Raw genomic sequence first — 19,964 nt, 5'->3', positions numbered from 1 at the left:
CCAACTCAATATTTTCAATACATCGCAATGATCGTTTTATTTTTTATTTTATTTTAAAAGTTGAAATGAAATTAATGATATACAGGGTGGTTGGTAACTGGTGGTACAAGCAGAGAGGGGGTGATTCTACGCGAAAAAAGAAGTCGAAAATATAGAATAAAAATTTTTTTTTTTCAAATTTTTCCTTCGAGACAACGATCTACAGTGAGATATGTTATAACGTATCGCACGCGTACCGAACGAAAATTCAAAGTCGATTTTCTCGAAAACAAAGCCTCGAACGAAAAATTTTTATTCTATATTTTCGACTTCTTTTTTCGCGTAGAATCACCCCCTTTCTGCTTGCACCACCAGTTACCAACCACTTTGTATATTTGAAATAATCTTGTGCGAAATTGTTGGTTTTGAGCGTCGACAAAATTCTAATACAAAGAATAACAGACAAGACAAAATTCAACGTACAACGGTCCGAAAAATTTCGCAATACATAGCCTGAGGAATCGATGCCGATGGTTTTGACTGCTGTGAGATAAATTCGCTGGATCGAAGTAAATACATGATATCGAGGGAGGGAAATATGGAAACTAACAAAGTTGAAACAAAACCGATGTTTTTGATACATTCGACAGGAGCGAACGATTTTTAGAAAGAAAGGCGATTGGTGTTATTTCGAAAGGGTTTTGAAATTTATCGGACTATCGAAACACAATGGAAAGTAGATTGAAAGAGGGAGTGAAATAGAACAAAGGCGGTTTTATATTACCGTAACTATCTGTAATTGGATTTCAAACCGACTGGACGCGCTTCTTCGTTTCACGATCATTAAATAACTTTGTCTGTTTCTTCGTTCGCTACTGTAGGATCTTATTATTATTTGATTTAAACATGGATTAAACAGGTGTTGGTTAAACAGGAAACGATGGTTATTTAATGTGAACTAAATACAATAACGTGCCACAACTAAGACAACTAAATAGTTAATCTACAACTCTCGTTACTACGGTTCCAACGCTCTCTCTCGCGCAGACCGCACTCTCTCGACAACAGTAGCAACACTCTCTCGATAATACAATGCACACTCTCTGACTTCTCAACTCACACTGACTGTTAATTCGTCTTTCTCCCTTAGCATCTCTTCGTTTTTTTTCATAGCCCCACCACGCACGTGTTCCGCAACCGTTCGTGGCCAGAGTCACGTAGGCCTTTTTTCCGCGTAACTGTTAGATTGAAGGACCGACGATACATAGATGGCACTTCGGCTTTCTCGTGACATTGTTTATGGTTCACGCGATATCTCGTAGGCTATTCGACCACGATACTAGACTACTTTATACGTAATGGCTAAACGAGTGATAAATTAGAGGGAATAAATAACGTGGAAAGATTTTCAAAAAGAACTTCGATTCTTTTCGTTTGTTAAATTTTATCTGTTTGATAATTGGAATTTCAGTGGCGCGGAAACAGCATTGCATTTAAATTGTTAAAGCATCCCGTGCAATTTAACAACACAGTACGATTCTTGAATAATAAGCATGTTCGCTTATAGGAAAAAATCTACTTTCTAATAAATAGTAATCTGGTTTTATTTTTCACGCGCTGTTATAGTGCAAACGTCGATTTATTAAAATCAAATCGATTACGATACTTCAACATGATCAACATTTTCTCAAGTTTTTATTTTATCTCATCGGGTTTCAGGATATCGATAACCAACATCGAAAAAGAAAGAAAGAAACTGCGCCTTTTCATTTCCATCCAATTTCCGATAGCGAATACCTGATTATAAAGTTTATATCAGCTTCCCTAATCTTATTGTTAACTGTTCACAAAGCCAAATACGCTTCAAGCATGTTAATCCGATTGGAAAATGATAATTTGGTATAACTTCTTGTATTATATTATTTATATTATATTATAATATATGTTATATTATTAATTATCTTGTATTATAGTGTAATTTATTAGTATAAGAAAATAATAACTTGGATTTGTCGAAATCTTCCTTTAACACTTAGCCAACCGCGCATTTTTCCAAGTATCGAGGACTAATATTCGCTACTTAAAAAATAAACAAATGTAAAAATGATTTAAGTGGTTAATTATATTTGCGGTAATGATTTTATTTAAAGATTTCACGTATTGTTTATACAAAACATCAAATTAAAAGTATATATTAAAAGTATACAAAAGTATAGGCAAAATTGAAAACATTAAAGATGACCAAAGATAAATAACGCGATTTGAACGTGAAATTAAAATTTCATAATGCATTTTAATATTTTTTTACAGTGTCGTATCGTTCGATTATAACTTTATTTAGTCATAACTGATAGTGTAGCTTTTTAATTCATTTTAACACCACTAATTGCTATATCTTATTATATACTGTACTTTATAAAAGCAGAAAAAGTGGTGCAATTATTTGGGAACAATTCCAGGTAAACAATAACTAATAACAACAACAAAAAGAAAAGAAAACGCGTTGCTAAAGTCAAAAAGGGAGATCTCCCAGTTCGGTCACGCAGCGATGTTCTTCACAGAGGGCAGATTTCCCTATTCGGTTGGCTAAGTGTTAAGATATGAACAATGTACAGTATCCATTGTTACCAATCGACAACAATGACAATCAATTATTTGACTCTTTTTGAAAAATCTGTTATGTCGCTGACTATTTATTGGCAATAGCAATATCAATCGACTTACCTATAGGTAATGAAGGCAAAGACTAGAGCAACCAGAGACAAGCTTCCGCCCAGAACGACGATGAGACTCAACACGCCGTCTTGATCGAACGAGCTGGCAATTCCCGTAGATATTCCATTAGGCAGTCCACCGTTCGATTGGGGAAACCCGTGGATTGCTCCCGTGTAAAGTGTCTCCATTTCTTCGTTACTCTCGCATCTATTCAAGAACACTATATATTTATTGATGCTATTTTTCACTTTCTTCAGAGTAACTTACGATACAAGTAACTAGTTATTCCAACTCTTTCTTAACACGTTGAATGCCATGGGGTCACCGGTGACCGGCATTCAACTTGTCCGTGGCGCCGTGGAGGTCACCGGTGACCGGCACTCAACTTGGCCGTGGCGCCGTGGTGGTCACCGGTGACCGGCGCATCAAGATTAGTAGAAATACATAATTTGAACAAATATCAATAGTTACAAATTTGTTATTATTATTATTATTACAATGGTGTGACGAAATTAATGCAGTATAAAACTTATAAAAATAGTTTTATTTATACATGAAATATGCATCTATTATGTGCGTCCCCCACCAGTGGCTGTCGAATATGGGAAAAACACGCTTTTTCCGTGTTTTATCTTAACGAACAATAACAGTAAGGAACGTTTCGACTTGAAAGATGTCTGATGGTAATTAAGGGCCTTGACAGTAAAGTAAAAAATGCTAAATCTTGTGACGGTTCTTTAGGATTGTTGCGGGTCCGAATAAGTATGACCGAAGGATGGATTATGATTTGTGGTAGGCCCCGGGACGCAACAACATAGAACAATTATTTAGCAACGCGAAGAAACAATATGAGATATTTGATAATCGCAAAGAATAATTGAATCGAGCGAAATTGCACTACAGCGCCCTGGGGGTCACCGGTGACCTCAGTGAGATAAATTCATTAATGATGATTATACTCCGTAACATATTTCTTGTGGGTAATATTTCAACATCATATGTATCGCATAATAACGAAATTCATCGTGGCGCCACGTTCAAACCTTGTAAAACTGGTGTGGCATTCAACGTGTTAAAGATACAGTACAATATATCTAGGTAGACAATCATGCATTAACATTTGGGCACTTCCGCGTTATTGCAGATGTATAAAATACGCCTTGGATATTAATTAGTGATTTCAAGTGTATCTGTTCGATGTTAAGATTTTTAAATGGTTAGAATACCTACTTCCAAACACATTCTAAAAATTTTAATACAATTCAGCCCATTTATTGCAAGAAGTAAAGAATTAACAGTTAAGAAACATTCTTCTATCATAATGTTAGAAATACAGTGAAAATATCAATGTTTCGACTAGATTGCATCAAATGTCCAAATACTTACGCACAGCATTATTGTACATATAAGTTTAAGAACATTGAAACGTTGCCATACTACACAAAGGGCAACGATATAATTTTTATGCGTTTGAACATACAGTTTTTATTTGAAACATAACATAAAGTGTTTATTCGATTACTTAAATTCTGAATCTTTGAGGTAATCTACGTGTCATCTATTGGGTTGGCAACTAAGTTATTACTGATTTTGTCAATAGGTGGCCTTAGCACATTCTTTTATTCTGTCAACGTGTTCAAAGCACCTAACCTATATTGTTTTCTTGTTGTTTGGGCTTCCACCTTTAATTCAGTAGTAAAATTGTATCGATTAGTCATTTAGTTTCCTTTTTATCCTAATTTAAAAATGGAAGAGCAAGACGCGGATTTCAGGCATATTTTATTGTATTATTTCCGAAAAGACAAGAACGCATCCCAAGCACACAACAAGTTATGTGCCGTATATGGGAATGAAGTCTTGAAAGAAAGGCACTGTCAAAATTGGTTTGCCAAATTTCGTTCTGGTGATGTTTCAATGAAAAATGTTCAACGATCTGCTCGTCCAGTTGAAGTTGGCGAGACCCATATCAAGGTCATTATCGATTCAGATCGTCATAGCACAACGCGTGAGATTGCAGTGAAGCTCAATGTATAGCATACATGCGTTAAAAAAAAATTAAAACAGCTCGGCTATGTCAAGAAACTCGATTTGTGGCTCCCTCATCAGCTTAAAGAAATTCATTTGACGCAACGCATTAGCATCTGCGGTTCGCTTCTGAAACGCAACGAAATTAATCCATTTCTGAAACGACTGATTACCGGCGACCAAAAGTGGATAGTTTATAACGACGTTAATGGGAAAAGATCGTGGGTGATGCAAGATGAGCCAGCCCAGACGACACCAAAAGCTGAGATTCAGCAAAAAAAAATTATGCTGTCAGTTTGATGGAATTATGAAGGAATTCTGTACTTTGAAATTTGACCAAGAAACCAAACGATTAATTGAAACGTGTACGTTCAACGATTCGCCAAACTGAGCGATGCAGTTCAAGAAAAGCGGCCAGTATTGGCAAATCGTAAGGGTGTTGTTTTCCATCATGATAATGCAACGCCTCACACATCTTTGGTCACTCATCAAAAATTATTGGAACTAGATTGGGATGTGTTATCACAACAACCATATAGCCCTGACCTTGAATGTTCATATTACCATTTATTACGTCCCATGCAGAACTCCTTAAATGGTAAAATTTTTAATGACGCTGATGATGTGATATCAAGGTCATCGACGAAAACGGACAATACCTAATTGAATAAAGTTATAGTTTTAAGCAAAAATGTTGAATTTTCCTTCTTATTTAAAATACGCAATCACTTAGTTGCCAACCCAATACATAATAACAACATAAGAAGCTTTGATTTATGATTTCTATAGGAAGCGCGAGGGAGCGCGGAACGCCGATTGAGATTTATGACCCTCGATATCTTGTACACGCGTAAATTAGATATTAATCATATAACGTTTTATACCATGGGTCTAAGGAATTACCATGGCTTTGATTACAATAAGTCTCGTATATTTGCATAAAAATAATGAAATAAAATGTTATACGAGTGGTTTTAGATTGAAGTAGAACCAAACTAATATTCTTTTCAACTGGTTCTGCTGAGGAAAATTGAATTTGTGATGGAGCCTCGCGTGTCGCGGGAGGGGTAAATTGAAACAGGCCTGGTAATTTCCTGTAAAGAGGTGAATCAAAATGGCGCTCGACACCACCAGCCACAAATTGCGGCCGTCCCTTACAAAAGTTGCCAGTAATAGCGAGCATTTATAACTACGCGTAACCGTTACTAATCAACCAAGCTAATCTATCAAGTATAACAGGCGAAAAGGCAACATTTTCGCCCGACTTCGATCTTTATCTTTAAAAACCAAAAATGAGAGAAAAATTTCTCTCGAATGGTGTGAAGTTGTCAAAAGAACGTAAAAAGATTCCATTCTCCATTCCTTGGAGAAGCATGCTGTTAAAGGCTCGCAGACAAAGTCGTTTGATGTTTGAAAAAACTGCTCGTTAATAACCGCAACGATAGCAAAACTGTGTCTCACGTGTATTTTTCTATCCGGTTTCCGAGCGGACTCGATATTTAAATGTAGTGACCTTATCGTTTTGATTTCCAGTTCGATTCACAAGAACGCTTGTTACAGTTTACAAACAAGCCTGCAATATCACCAATGCACACTTTTTTCTGGTACTTAACGCTTTCGCAAAAATTTATCTTTATATTTACTCTTCGTTATTTCCGCTAATGTAATAATAAATAATATCGGATAATAAACTATTCGATTAGATAGTCGCTCTCGACGCAGTATCCGCTTGTGAGAAATTACTCCCGAAAGCAATTCACGGTAATTTTACACTCAAGTGAACGTGTTCCTTTAATTAGTATTATATAGAAAAGGCTAGATGTTACTTTCATTGATACGTATTAAGAATCACGTGATCAAAACAATTGAAGAACAAACACTCGGTGAGGAAACTTACCTTACGAGATGGAGAAATAGTTGGTTCGATGAAAAAGTATGGGCAGACGTTGCGCGATTCCATGGATCGTTTGACAGCTTCTCGAGCGAGCCACGTGTCAGTAAACACGTGCTACAAGAATGTAGATCGCGTGTTCCTTCGAATTAACGGGTGCTCTTGGAGGAAAGAAAGTTACTGGAGTAGGCCGCATTGTTCGACACTCGTCCGTTGCGCCGCGTGTGCAGCAGCATCCTCGAGAACGTGTTCGCGCTCAGACACCGGTCGATCAATCTCTTTTCGCTTGCGAGAGCTGGATGCACAGGATCGCCTTTCTTTACCCACCGAGCGACCCACCGAATGAGTAAATACACGCGATCGAAATATGCACGCGAACGCAGCTACTCCGATGCTACCACCTGTCAACATCACCGTTTTATCGTCTTCCCTTCCTCCCTCTTTTCTTATCGACATCTTAGATTCTTAGTACAACGAAGAAAAATCCCGCGAAACACTAGATATTTACCTGTTATTAAAAAAGATGCGACTTCTGTTGCAAAATATCGCGTTCGTTTTGTTTAGCTACCGACCGACATTCATGTGTCATAGTGGTCTTATCTATCATAGAGAAATATTAACAAATATAAGATTTCGTTTCTCAGTGTCATCGATTACTCTTCTTAATTATTTGCACATTAACGCGTCTAAAATAATACAATGTAAGTCGACAAATGATAATGCATTACTAAATCATTGCAATATATCACCTGTTATTTGAAATGAATGAAAATAAATAGTTATATTCGTTTGAAGTATGACCGAATTTGTATAAAGAAAACACATCTTTTTTGTTCTACAGAATAATTAACAAACGTATAAAAAATGACAGGCTCACTCGAAAAAACACGTTGCTGATTGACGCAACGTGATCATCGATACTAGTGTTTAATGAAAAATTACGAAGCAACAAGATACGTACAAACTCCTCGAGCAACGGCGGAGAACTGCAACAAAATTTGTTCGCGCTCAACTCGTTCGCGCATCCTACGTTGCGCATACACTCGAAGAAATAGTGGGGAATAAAAGTATTTGGAAAAAAAGGGACTCGCAGCTCGATACGCGATTAATTGTAACTAAGATCAATTATCAAAAGTATGGAGAATGGAAGGTGGCAATGCAAGGATTATAATCAAAAAATAAAGATATAAAAAACAATTTTTTCTTTATTTTACGTTTCGTACATACGAAAAGTTAATATTTCGTCGTTAACTACAAAATACGCATTTATCCATTAAAATGCAACAGTTGATGTCAAACATAGAAACGAGTATATAACGTAACATTTAAAAGTAAAAATTGAAATCCGTGCATATGTACATGTACAATGCATATGTACAATCAACGATCAACTAAAGTACGATCAACAATAAGTAGTGCTGCTAAATAAAAAGTCAATCAAATCCCAGATTTCAAATTTATGGTATTGTTTTACAAGTTCAGAAATTTATGTACTTTAAAATAAAGTGAAATTCGTTATATCGATTTACAACCATGTCGTAATAACAATTTCCGAAATTACTGTATATCGTAAATATACATTTCTTTCACCTACTAAATTGATTAATTAATGTACAATAATTTACATTCATATATGCACAAGAATTGTAGAATTTATACAGTATATCAGCCCACGAAGAAGCTATAAGTATAAAGGATCAAAAGAACATCAGTCTATGGGATTGTAATCACTGCAAAACTCTATCTCGTTATACGTTTCAGCTATCCAACCAAGTAGATATTTTACTTTCTCTGTTGTTTCATCTGATGCTTTGAAATCTGTTATAACTTCCATTAAACATTTTGATAGATGCTTCAATATAGGCTATAAATAAAAATACAGAAACTGATAGCTTGATATAAATGATAATTATCACAATCTATTTTAATAAGTAATAGAAAAATAAAATATTTACCACAGGCCAGTTCTGCCTAAATAAAGCTACACATTGATCGCTAAAACTGTTAATATCTAAAACATTTTTCTCTATTAATTTATTAATAAATTTTCCAAACACTGTCCAAACTTCTTCTTTTTCTGGTTGAGCTAAAAGCATAACGTTTCTAGAACTAAGTATTCTATGTATAGGCGAATCTGATTCCAAAGTTTTACAACGATTCATTGCCCATACTGTTATAAATTTTTCTTGAACTTTTGGAACAAACAGATCACTTCGATAAGCAACTGCAAATATAAAAGCCCAGGATTTTTTTCGTAGTATGACAATAATTAATAATGAATCATATATATTATTAATAACTTAATATTTACTTACCTAAAAATAACGCAAAATCTGTACTAAGAGAATATAAAACTTTCTCTGGCCCCACAACTAAATCAGCTCTTTCATTTAAAGTCTGATATAAATTATCTAATATAGTCGAAACAATCATTATTGTTAAAGAATCACCACCATTATCAAGTATAACCCATATAAGTTCCTGTAAAAGTTATAATACAAAAACTAATAAGTTTTAATGTTACTCTATTAAACGAAATATCAAGCATGTAAATAATTACTCTCAAGTTATCAGTGATAGTTGTTGGGCTCATAACATTTGGATTATGTTTCTTTTCTTCAATAGGATGAAGTGGTGCATTATTCCTTAAAAATCTATTTAATTCAACTTCCATATCTTTTATAAATAATGAGCCACCCACTATGTGAGATTGTATCCATTGATATATACGTTCCATAGCTAATCTCGTAGCAATTTTAGCACACATTTCTTTCACAGGTGTCAACGAATCTTCCGCTAAAAGAGATTCTATACATTTAGTTACCCGTAATTCACAAATTCCTGGTATAGATATTTCGCACTGCTCTTTCAGTTCTTTAGACATATTCGTAGCCAATGTATTCATATCAGTTGTCACAATTGCCTAAATGGAATAATATATGAATTAGCTAGGTAATTTAAAAATATATTTAAACATCATAGTATTTCGTAGTATTACGATGAATATAAAAAATTCGAAAATCTACCTTAAAATCTGTAACGTTACGTTGTTCCCCGAATTTCTCAGGTTGTCTTTCGATTTGCTTTTTTTTCAGAATCTCCCTAAAAATATTCAGATTTGTTTCTCTAGAGGCCATTAACAAAGTGTTACATATATGTTTCACACAAGTTGACGCAACTCGCTCTGATACAAAATCAACAGTTTTTCGAGTAGATGCTGGTTGTCCGCCAAAAAATGCCTCTTCCAATTGCAACTATTGAAATTTATATATTAAAATTTTTCTTATGAAACAAGTCTAACTGATAAACTTACCTCTAAATGCTTTATATCTGCACTCTTAGCAGATTTGTGAAGTTGACTAGAAACTGGTGTAATGTGTTTATTTGAGTTATAATTATTTAGATTTGTATTAGAATTTGATACAGATACGTTTAATCCAACCAATGGACAACATATGCGCAACGTTCTTTCATTAATTATGTCCAATTTGTCTAAACTACATTTAGTTGATGTAACAGACACAGTCGGCTCTCCTAATAGCATATATTTTTGCTCATGATATTTATCAGGTTGTTTCAAACTTCGCAATTCTCTAACTTTATATATCTTTTGCCACATAGAATACAAATCCTTTGGAACATTTGGTAATTCAAATAACCAACTTAAAGTAGATTTAAGAAGAACTGCTGTTTGTTGAGAAATAAAACTGTCAGATGTTGAAAAATCAAAATGATTTACAGCTTTATAAATATAATATAAAAGTTCCAAAATTTGCTTATAATATGGTAAACGAAGACACACAGTATCCATCATAGCCAAGTATTTTGCAATCCAAGGTACAGTTAATGATAATTTTCCTAATGCTATTGCATTATGTAGACAAACATGTAAATTTATTGCTGGTACAACCTAAATAAAGATCTTAAGGTTAATTTCGTTTATTAATAATAAAAGAGTATATAAAGCAGGAAGTTTATTACTTACTTTGCTTCTAATTTCTACTTGAGTTGCTATCAACTCTTTAAAATTGTTTGATTCTGATCTATATGGTAATGATATAAGAAAACCTAAAACTTTTGCAAGGAGCCTTAAGCTGGATACACAAGTAATAAAATTTTGTTGTGTTTGCTCATCAACTATTGTTTCTGTTACAAAAGAAAATAATATAGTTATATCAATAATAAATGGAAATACATAACTTACATTAATGCTATATGTATATATTAATACCTGAATCTTCTATTTCACTATTGTTAAACTGAGTATCGTTCAATTCCATTATCTCGTGGATTAAACAATTTTCTAGATGAACATAAAAGATTGGATTAAAAGCAAATAATATAAAGTCTTTGAAAAATTCTTGTACCCCAGGGAAAGATGGTTCCGTAATTTGGTTTTTGGAAGGCTGTGGAGTTACTAATCTCTTTTGAAGCTGATCCAATTTTTTCGGATTTACATTTTTCAATGTCTTTAAAACACTTATACTTTCATCATCTTCTACCTCTGTCTGAAAATAATAAAGACAAACTAAAAAACTAGTATCTAAGTAAAATAAAGAATATTTAAACATATAATTTTATTAATCTAGCTTACCTGTTGCCTATTTTGTATACATGAAATCAAAAGTTGCGACTTAAATAATCTTGCAAAATGATAATAATTTATAGCATCATTGTGTAATGTCAACATAGTTCTTATTTTACTTCCTAAAGCTATTTGAAATATCCATCCAGGCACCAAATGGTTTTTTTCCCATATCCTAAATATCTCATAAAAACTATCTCTTTGATTTTTAAATGTCTGAAAAGCAGCTGCAGATGGAAAATTTTCACGATTGTCTGTATCTATTTGAAAACATACATTTAATTCACCCATTATGTATAAGTAGCTGCAAAAAAGAAAATAATGTATATATTTAAAAAATTGAACTTTTACTTGTAAGAAATGATAATTGTTTACATATATCGTTTCTTAATTTTTTCAATTATATTCAAGAATTTATATTAAAATAAAAATATTTGCCTCAACATTAGTTGATACATTTTAGAAACATATAACAATTAGAATAAATAAATGTTATATAACAACTAATGAAAAAACTATTAGATAAAGTATTTTATATATAAACTTCATAAATAATATAAAATTGTTAACATATTTTATTTATACAAGTATAAAATAATTTTCAAAAACAGTTCTTTAAGTAAACATACAATCGCATGTACAATTATAAATATCGTGTGAACAGTTTAAGAGAAAATATATTTATATTGTATTTAAAATACATATTTCTATACAAATCTTTTAAACGTACTCATTTATTTAAATCACCGAATATGTACATGGAATAAACGTCGACCAATTTTGAAATCTAATAGGTTATGTTTAAACTGTAAATATGCTTCAATATAATATACTAACACAACTAAAACTCGCACAATATCGATTCATGCATTCATAATTTGTTAGTTGATAAAAATTTTACAATTTTTACATAAGGCTATATTTTACAACATGCATATATTAATGCCGTAGCACTCCACATTGTGACCGCTGATGGTAACAGCTTATGCATACGCCTCGACAGTCTCGGCACAAACTAATTCAATGGCATCCATCTTGCGTTTAAAGATTCAACACATCAATTTAGTGTTCAAGACACTTCATAAATTTTTATATATACATATACATATACAGGGTGGTTGGTAACTGGTGGTACAAGCGGAAAGGGGGTGATTCTACGCGAAAAAAGAAGTCGAAAATATAGAATAAAAATTTCTTTTTTATTTTTTTTTCAAATTTTTCCATCGAGACAACGATCTACAGTGAGATCCGTTATAACGTACCGCACGCGTACCGAACGAAAATTCAAAGTCGATTTTCTCGAAAACAGAGCCTCAAACGAAAAATGTTTATTCTATATTTTCGACTTCTTTTCTCGCGTAGGATCACCCCCTTTCCGCTTGTACCACCAGTTACCAACCACCCTGTATATGTATATGTATATATAAAAATTTTAAAAGGTAATATTAAAACAATGTAATATTAATAAACATTCCTTTTATTCAATTAATAAAAAAAATATATTTGCTTTTGTGATGTACAAACAGAAACTTAGATATGTTTAAATACTTATTATTAATTTTCGTTTTTTCACTTTTTGTTTGCATCTTAGAATTATTCATAAAATCCTTAACAAACTATCCTTGAGACCCAACAAGAGGATAACTAGCAGTGGAAGCAATACCACAATGGTTCAATTTATTCCTAGCCATTTTAATATACCCATTATCACCCCATGTTTCACCCCAACTATTTTTTACTAGCCAGTAATCCTGACCATTTTCATCAGTTCCATATCCTACTGCTAATACTCCGTGATCCAAGTTTTCTGAAGAACATTCTGGTTCATAATAGACTCCTATAATTTAGATATAACATTTATTTTATTAGAAACTAACAATTGGTTCAAATTCATAGTTTAGCATCAAATTATATAATGAACAAACAAACCTTCGGAATAAAATTGGAAAGACTGATGAGAAGCATCGATAGCAACAGAGACTGGGCCTATAGTAGCAACCGCTGCTTTAAGCTTTTTCTCATTACCTTGAGGAATGTCTACATAGCCAACATCACGGGCACCACTATTTGCTGCATTATATCTACACATTATGAAATAATTAATCATAGTAACTGGGAAAAAATCTTTTCTTATAATACTTACCTGCATTTATCATTTTCAGCTTCATATGGATAAGTAACTTCTGTATCTAAACCTTTATTATCTTTAATATATTGAAAAGCTTGATCCATCAGTCCTCCATTACATCCATTATTGCCATATTTTCCAGAGCAATCAATTAAATTTTGCTCACTTAAAGGGATTAAAATTCCTGTTCGTCGAAAATGTTGTCCTTCTAATGCGCCAGTCTATACAATGATTTTGATCGATTCATTTCATTAAAACTTGATTACAATATATTAAAATCCTAATTATAATTTTTTAATAAATAATTCACTAAGTAAATTTATTAAAAACATTAAATATATATCTTATAATTTAATTTTTTTATTTGAATTATTATTGATATCTAAACTATTGTATACTGTTAGTCACAAAACTTACTGCAGAAAATGACCAGCATGACCCACAATGTCCCTGATCCTTGACTGGAGTTACAGCACCATGTTCTCTCCAATCAACTGTCTTTGGTAACACTACATTCGCTGGTTCAATAAATGAAGCTCCTATAGGTAATCTCTCAGATCTCAACTGAGTATTTATGGATTTATTAAAACCATTTAACGTATTCACAAATTCATGATGAAGCTAAAAATCAAATTATACAATTTTCAATATATATACGTAATATGAAGCTATTTAAATTTTGCAATTTATTTACCATGTCACCATATTTATTCATCTTTAATTTATATGAAACCTTTTTCATTTCGTAATTCCCATTATGTTTAGCTATTTTATGTTTATTGTCCATAAATATCTTCATCCTGAATCTTTCTTCTATATCATTTTTATATACCTTATTATGTTCCATCTAAAAATGAATAATACAAGGTATATCTCTTTATTTTATTGTAATTTATAATCATTTATGTTATTGTTATTATAAAGATTGTTCTATACTCTAAAATATTTTAGAATATTATATAAATATTATGCTATAAAAATAAACAAATTTTCATATTTATTTCTAGGAAAATACTTTATCTGCACATAAAGATATATATACTGATAAAGATCAACTGCAGGCCAGATACATTTCATATACAAGGGGACATTTCTTATTTAAACAATATAACTGATTCAATTTAAGACAAAATTTTTAATGTGTTACACAAGATATATCAAAATTATTACAGCATTATTAACCTTTTTCATAAAAGCAATATATTAAATTACCTTAAATGTTGTCCATTCTTGATTAACCAATTCAAAAAAAGAAATAGCTTGTGCCGTAGCAAGTATTGCTACAATTAAAAGCAGAAACAGCTTCATGATTTTGCAATTATATCTGAAAAAAATATATACAAATTAATTTTTTTATTAAAATATATTATCTTCTATACATTTTATTTCCTGATCGTTTTTAAATTTGTGTCAAATGTTTTCTACCATTATATTGTTTATAAAAAGAAAGTCGAAATTTGAAAATCTAGATAGCGCCATATTTGTATCAATCATTAATTTCATTTTATAAAATGACGTCTTTGTACTGTCTGTTATCGAAAATATGTAAATATTAAAAGGAATATTTATACGGATAGTGCAAAGTGAAAATATAAATCAATTTTACGTAATGAAATTATTAATAAAAATTTAGATAATGACAATAAGAAAGGAAATTTTTAAATCATATAAAAATCCTACGCTTGAAATCCGTATTATTTATAAAAAAAATATGTAATTACATATTTTGTTGACCTATGTATTTCCGTGATATCTACCATTACTTGTATACAAAAATTTCTACTACGCATAAAATTGTACATTACATCTATCATTGTCATCATACGAACAAAGACATAATATGATAGTCATCAATTGGAATTCTGTGTAACAGGAGCATACATATCAAGTATTTTATCGATACATTTATATCGATATCACAAGTAAATGAGTGTTGGTTAATCTTTTCAAATTAATCATATGACAAAGAACAAAAAGAAATAATTCTCTAACTCTTAATATATGCCGAACAAAGCACGATCTTTCTCCGACATATAAATGGATTTCCGCAATCAGTATAATTTTATAATACTCGGATTAAAATGAAATATTTAATTGTCCAAAAAAGGATAAGGTTACATATTTAAAAAAAAAAGAAAAAGAAAAGTCAAATATTATCGTAAAATATAATTCCTGAAAAGTATAACAATAATGTATAAGTTATATACATTTATATTTATGTCTAATTACGATTCGATATTAATGACATAAACGATGAAACAAGTTTTAAATGCCTTACCAAGAATAATTTAATTGCTGAGAGGATTTGACGCAAAACAATTGATACATACAACGTAGGTATGACCCGTTATTTCAGACTGCCCACTAACCAATAGTAACCACGATCTTTCAGACTTCAGATTTTTAGCTAGACTACTGTCAAAGTGTAAAGCGCTCTCTCTTCTCTATATTCTATAGCTTCCCCTTCTACTACGTGATTCATCATTGGTTCTGTAGTGTGATAGCGTCTCCCAACTTCCAATTTCCGCATCCATCACGATATTATATGACTCATAAGAAAAATAAGAACATTATTAAACTATATGATAAATATGAATATATTGGATTTAAAATTGTATACATATACAAAAATATTTTTAAAAACTGCGATAATAAAATATAATGGAAACATAAAATGGTTTAAGATATAGAAACTACTCTTAACACTTATAGCTCTTGAATATGTTGTACACAGAGCTAAGAATATGAATTTTATCGTATACATATATTACACTTAGTTGAACTGTTTTTGAATTGTTTAAAAATATATTATCTTGTTAGAAATGTTTGAATCTCAATTAGCTATATGTACTGAGCAATTTTTCATAGAACTACAACTTTTTGTGTTTTAAACTAAAATCTTTTAAGGTTTCAAATCTTTCGTCTTTTATTTATTGAGCTTTCCGAAATGCCAAATAACAATATTAACAAATATTTTTTATAATATTATACATGTATTATGTAATAACTAAATTAATAACACAGTTTTAATAAAATTTCAATCCATTAGGAAATACTGGAATATAGAATATCGGATAATCTTTATCTATTCACATGCGTCCGGATATTTTACGTAAATCGATTTGAATATCATCCTCCACAGTACATTGCAGTTGTCATTTGTCATGTGATTTTGATAAGTGTGAGCAACCCACATTTCAAACATATGTGTCTATATGTGAGTGATGTATTTTATCGCAAACAATGTTTACGCATTCTTTTCATTCAAACTTTATAATCTGTCGACACTATTTAAGCTGTTTATTTAACTATTTAAACTATTCTAACAAACAATTGTAATGTAGATCTAACTAGTAATTCTAAGTAAATAATATGTCAATAAGCAATAATGTAAAACAGACATAAAGTATAATTATCGCTAAATGTATATTTAATTTTAAGATTATCATGGACGAAAGTCCAACACAATAAAAGAAACTACTAATGCTACTACTACTACTATTTATTGTTACTTTTTATTTCATACATATAACAATTAATAATTATTTTATTTATTTTCATTAATCATTCTTGTACAAATCAGATATATACGTAGTTTATCATAAATATTATGTAGTTATATGTTTATGATGAACTTTCCATTTTTGCTTACGTGTTATTACTTAAATTGAATTCTAGATATTAAATTTGACATAATCTCTAAATTTGATTAAAATAGTACGTATCAGAAAATTAAAAAGTATTATTGTATATTATTATGTTTATATATCACATATATGTATATATAATATTATATATATTATATATATTAACAACTAAATGTTCATCAAAGATTTCCCTAAACAAATTCTAGATATAGATTCTACACATATATATGTATGCATATACATATTTATCAAAAGTATAGGTAGCCTATATCGCTATTCCAGGTTGCAGTTACAAAGAGTTCCATGTAGCTTTTGCGATTTGTCGCGTATTCCTTCTGAACAGTGCAAATTTTCTGCTGGAAAAGATGTGTGCACAGAAAATAGGATCCTACGATGTATCACAAAAACAACGAGCAATACTAGAATGGAGATACACGAGAAGAACTCAATTACGTCACAAATATTTAAAAGAAGTTCTCAACCCATCGATGCAAGTAATGCCCGTATGTAGTGATAATTTTTTAACCTTACTTATATAGATTTAATAATAATTTCCGTTGTATCTGAAAAAAATGTAACTCATTTAGATTCATTTCTAATTATGTAATGTATGCTTAGTTATTTAAGGTAATTATTAATTTAATTATGGAATAGTCTCATAATTTTATGCAAAAAATGTAATTATGTAACAAGTATTTTTCTCATTGATATAAATTACACGAAAATATCGTTAAAAATTACTTTAATATTAATTTTGTTAATTGTTAAAAGACCTTATGATATTTGTATTAAATACGTAATTAATTAATATAGGTGGATAATGCAGTTCAACGACTAGTTGCATTGAGACATAACCATGATTATGTTTCACGTGTAAAGTTTGTACCACATTTAGTATTTGGTTTGATGTGGTTTGGAGCCATATATTTTGGTACAAAATTACTCGGAAAAGTGAAGGTATATTATTAAATGTTTGTTTAATGAGTTATACCATGAACATAAAATTTGTTTTATTTTATAGGGTGATCAAGAATATTTGTATCGTACTGGTCAAGTAGCATATGTTGATAGAGAATTTAAATTTGCAGAATAACATTTCTTTTTCCAATTGTATATTTGTAGATCTTAAACTTACAATATATATGTCAGCATCTGTACAATAAAATATAAAATAAATACTTCATTAGTAAATATAAAATGCTATAACTATGTACATGTCATTTTATTTGCTGGCACTTCATTTTCGCACATATGATTCCATTTTCAATAAACAAAGGAAAATTATTATGAAATGCTGAAATGTTTATCTGTGAAAATAATTTAAATCGACCACAAACAAAACCAAGGAATTCTTTTTTTATATTTTTAATTCAAAGATATTCATTCCTTAATTGTATTGGAATATAAAATTTTATCTTATTACTTTTAATTTCTTTCCTATGTCTTTAATTATCGATCTTCGAGTTGTTTATCACGAGCAACAACTGCATCATCAAATTTAACCATATATGTTGTTCCTTTATGCCAATGTGCAGTGACTTTTGCTTGCTACAAATGCAAATATTTCCAATTAATTCATTACCTAAATAATTTTATAATTGAAATAGTGATATTGACAAAAATTTAATACTCACAAAACCACAATCACAAAGAATAGCTTCAACTATACCAGCAATAAAAGAAGCACAGTTTAGACTTCCTTTATCTTTTGGAACTGATATAAATTTATTTACTAGTGCTTCTTTTTCTATGATATAGTAAGTCCGTTCGTCATCATTTGCATGTTCTAATTTATCAGCTTCACGACCAAACAATGACTTCCATACCGTACTTTTAATAAATAATAAAATATTTAATAATTTTATCTCGCGCTTTCCACCTTTTTCCCGTACAACGAGTAAATCTGTTACTTTATGACCAACCTCTGTACCTATCTCTGCCAATCTAACCAATAAATAGAAAACATTTGTATATAAGAACTTTTAATGAACTTGATTATTTACATACTTATTTTGTAATTCTGGGACGGTGTAAACTCGATTTTGGCAGTATTGCACAAGTTCTGAAAACAGAAGTGCGAAACAACTCAAGCTAACCTCTCCCTTTCCCTTACTTAATGATTTATCAAGTATACTTGTTCGTGTTCGAACTGCTGATATTGTAATACTTGTCATTTCTATAAAATATTTAATATCTAAAGTAATATTTCACTTTCTTATAAACATTAACAAACTCAACACGACAATCGAGTTAATAGCAACACTAAGTTTATCTGATAGGTTCGCCATCTGGTGATAGTAAACAGAATTGTTTATTATTCAAGCGAAAATGATAAAACTAAATAAATATATGTCGGAGATGAAAGGACATCAGAACCTTCCCTTTGGAACTTCGGGAAAATCTCTTAACACCGTAATCTAGATTCTATCATAGGCGTAATTAAACAATTGTCGTCCTTCGATCCGATTGTATTTGTTCGAGATTTGTGATAATGAGCTTGGGCTCGAGGCGACAGCCAGTCGCCGAACGTAGCCGCGGTCACGGGATGAACGCTTTGTCTAACAAAGGCATGGAGCAATTCTATAGCTCTCCTTAAAAGGGAAATAGTTGTAACACTCGACAATAAATATTCCAACGGTCTCTGTCCCGTAGCTCGCCACACGCAGACCCTATTCTTCGAGTAAGATGATTGCCAGATGTCGATGCGTCTAATTAAACAATCGTAGTTATTCAATCCGATTGTAATTGTTCGCGAGTTGTGATGATGAGCTTGGGCTCGAGGCGACAGCCAGTCGCCGAACGGAGCCGCGGTCACGGGATGAACGCTTTGTCTAACAAAGGCATGGAGCAATTCTATAGCTCTCCTTAAAAGGGAAATAGTTGTAACACTCGACAATAAATATTCCAACGGTCTCTGTCCCGTAGCTCGCCACACGCAGACCCTATTCTTCGAGTAAGATGATTGCCAGATGTCGATGCGTCTCCGCAGTACAT

General features: G+C 31.4%; 5 protein-coding genes and 1 long non-coding RNA gene across 14 annotated transcripts in view; 1 reads left to right on the top strand and 5 right to left on the bottom strand.

Moving 5' to 3' along the window:
* Positions 1–2,247: 2,247 nt before the first annotated feature.
* Positions 2,248–7,629, bottom strand: LOC105680762. Of its 6 annotated transcripts, none has more exons than XR_004461734.1 (4): positions 7,572–7,588; positions 7,119–7,210; positions 6,617–7,011; positions 2,248–2,901 (listed from the first exon to the last, which is right to left on the bottom strand). It is a non-coding gene; the product is annotated as an uncharacterized LOC105680762 (long non-coding RNA). The 6 variants fall into 6 exon arrangements; XR_004461735.1 differs by lacking the exon at positions 7,572–7,588 and adding an exon at positions 7,488–7,503; XR_004461733.1 differs by lacking the exon at positions 7,572–7,588 and adding an exon at positions 7,360–7,482 and having other exon boundaries at positions 7,119–7,296.
* A 423-nt stretch (positions 7,630–8,052) lies between these two features.
* On the bottom strand, positions 8,053–12,249 carry LOC100749644 (codanin-1). Of its 3 annotated transcripts, none has more exons than XM_012385686.3 (10): positions 11,926–12,248; positions 11,205–11,499; positions 10,842–11,118; positions 10,596–10,756; positions 9,924–10,520; positions 9,637–9,864; positions 9,171–9,533; positions 8,926–9,091; positions 8,566–8,834; positions 8,053–8,474 (listed from the first exon to the last, which is right to left on the bottom strand). In XM_012385686.3, exons 2-10 carry the CDS (start codon positions 11,484–11,486, stop codon positions 8,319–8,321), a joined length of 2,499 nt encoding a protein of 832 aa, XP_012241109.1. In that variant the 5' UTR covers positions 11,487–11,499; positions 11,926–12,248; the 3' UTR covers positions 8,053–8,318. The 3 variants fall into 3 exon arrangements, with proteins under 3 accessions (XP_012241109.1, XP_003489565.1, XP_033176601.1); XM_003489517.4 differs by having other exon boundaries at positions 12,033–12,248; XM_033320710.1 differs by having other exon boundaries at positions 8,354–8,495; positions 12,033–12,249.
* A 405-nt stretch (positions 12,250–12,654) lies between these two features.
* Positions 12,655–15,792, bottom strand: LOC100749528 (cathepsin L). The gene is made up of 7 exons (XM_003489516.4): positions 15,602–15,792; positions 14,536–14,647; positions 14,018–14,170; positions 13,741–13,944; positions 13,339–13,544; positions 13,125–13,276; positions 12,655–13,032 (listed from the first exon to the last, which is right to left on the bottom strand). Exons 2-7 carry the CDS (start codon positions 14,629–14,631, stop codon positions 12,812–12,814), a joined length of 1,032 nt encoding a protein of 343 aa, XP_003489564.1. The 5' UTR covers positions 14,632–14,647; positions 15,602–15,792; the 3' UTR covers positions 12,655–12,811.
* Positions 15,793–16,408: 616 nt separating this feature from the next.
* Positions 16,409–18,168, top strand: LOC100749293. The gene is made up of 4 exons (XM_003489514.4): positions 16,409–16,540; positions 17,253–17,473; positions 17,784–17,927; positions 17,992–18,168. The coding sequence occupies exons 2-4, from the start codon at positions 17,336–17,338 to the stop codon at positions 18,061–18,063; spliced, it is 354 nt and encodes a 117-aa protein (XP_003489562.1). The 5' UTR covers positions 16,409–16,540; positions 17,253–17,335; the 3' UTR covers positions 18,064–18,168.
* Positions 18,070–19,178, bottom strand: LOC100749409 (trafficking protein particle complex subunit 5). Its single transcript, XM_003489515.4, has 3 exons — positions 18,978–19,178; positions 18,605–18,914; positions 18,070–18,518 (listed from the first exon to the last, which is right to left on the bottom strand). The coding sequence occupies exons 1-3, from the start codon at positions 19,142–19,144 to the stop codon at positions 18,420–18,422; spliced, it is 576 nt and encodes a 191-aa protein (XP_003489563.1). The 5' UTR covers positions 19,145–19,178; the 3' UTR covers positions 18,070–18,419.
* The window catches only part of LOC105680760 (WD repeat-containing protein 6), a 6,550-nt gene continuing 5,452 nt past the window's right edge, over positions 18,867–19,964 (bottom strand). Inside the window, exon 14 of one of the 2 annotated variants that reach the window (XM_012385666.3) lies at positions 18,867–19,032. The gene's annotated coding sequence lies outside the window, so the exon portion shown is untranslated. Of the gene's footprint in view, positions 19,033–19,123; positions 19,259–19,964 lie in introns of those variants that run through there. The other variant, XM_033320732.1, reaches the window with a different exon arrangement.

Source organism: Bombus impatiens, unplaced genomic scaffold (genome assembly GCF_000188095.3).
Source record: "Bombus impatiens unplaced genomic scaffold, BIMP_2.2 scf_0332, whole genome shotgun sequence".
Lineage (NCBI taxonomy): Eukaryota > Metazoa > Arthropoda > Insecta > Hymenoptera > Apidae > Bombus > Bombus impatiens.
The sequence above is the reverse complement of the archived record's forward strand: the minus strand, read 5'-3'. Positions and strand labels throughout refer to the sequence as shown.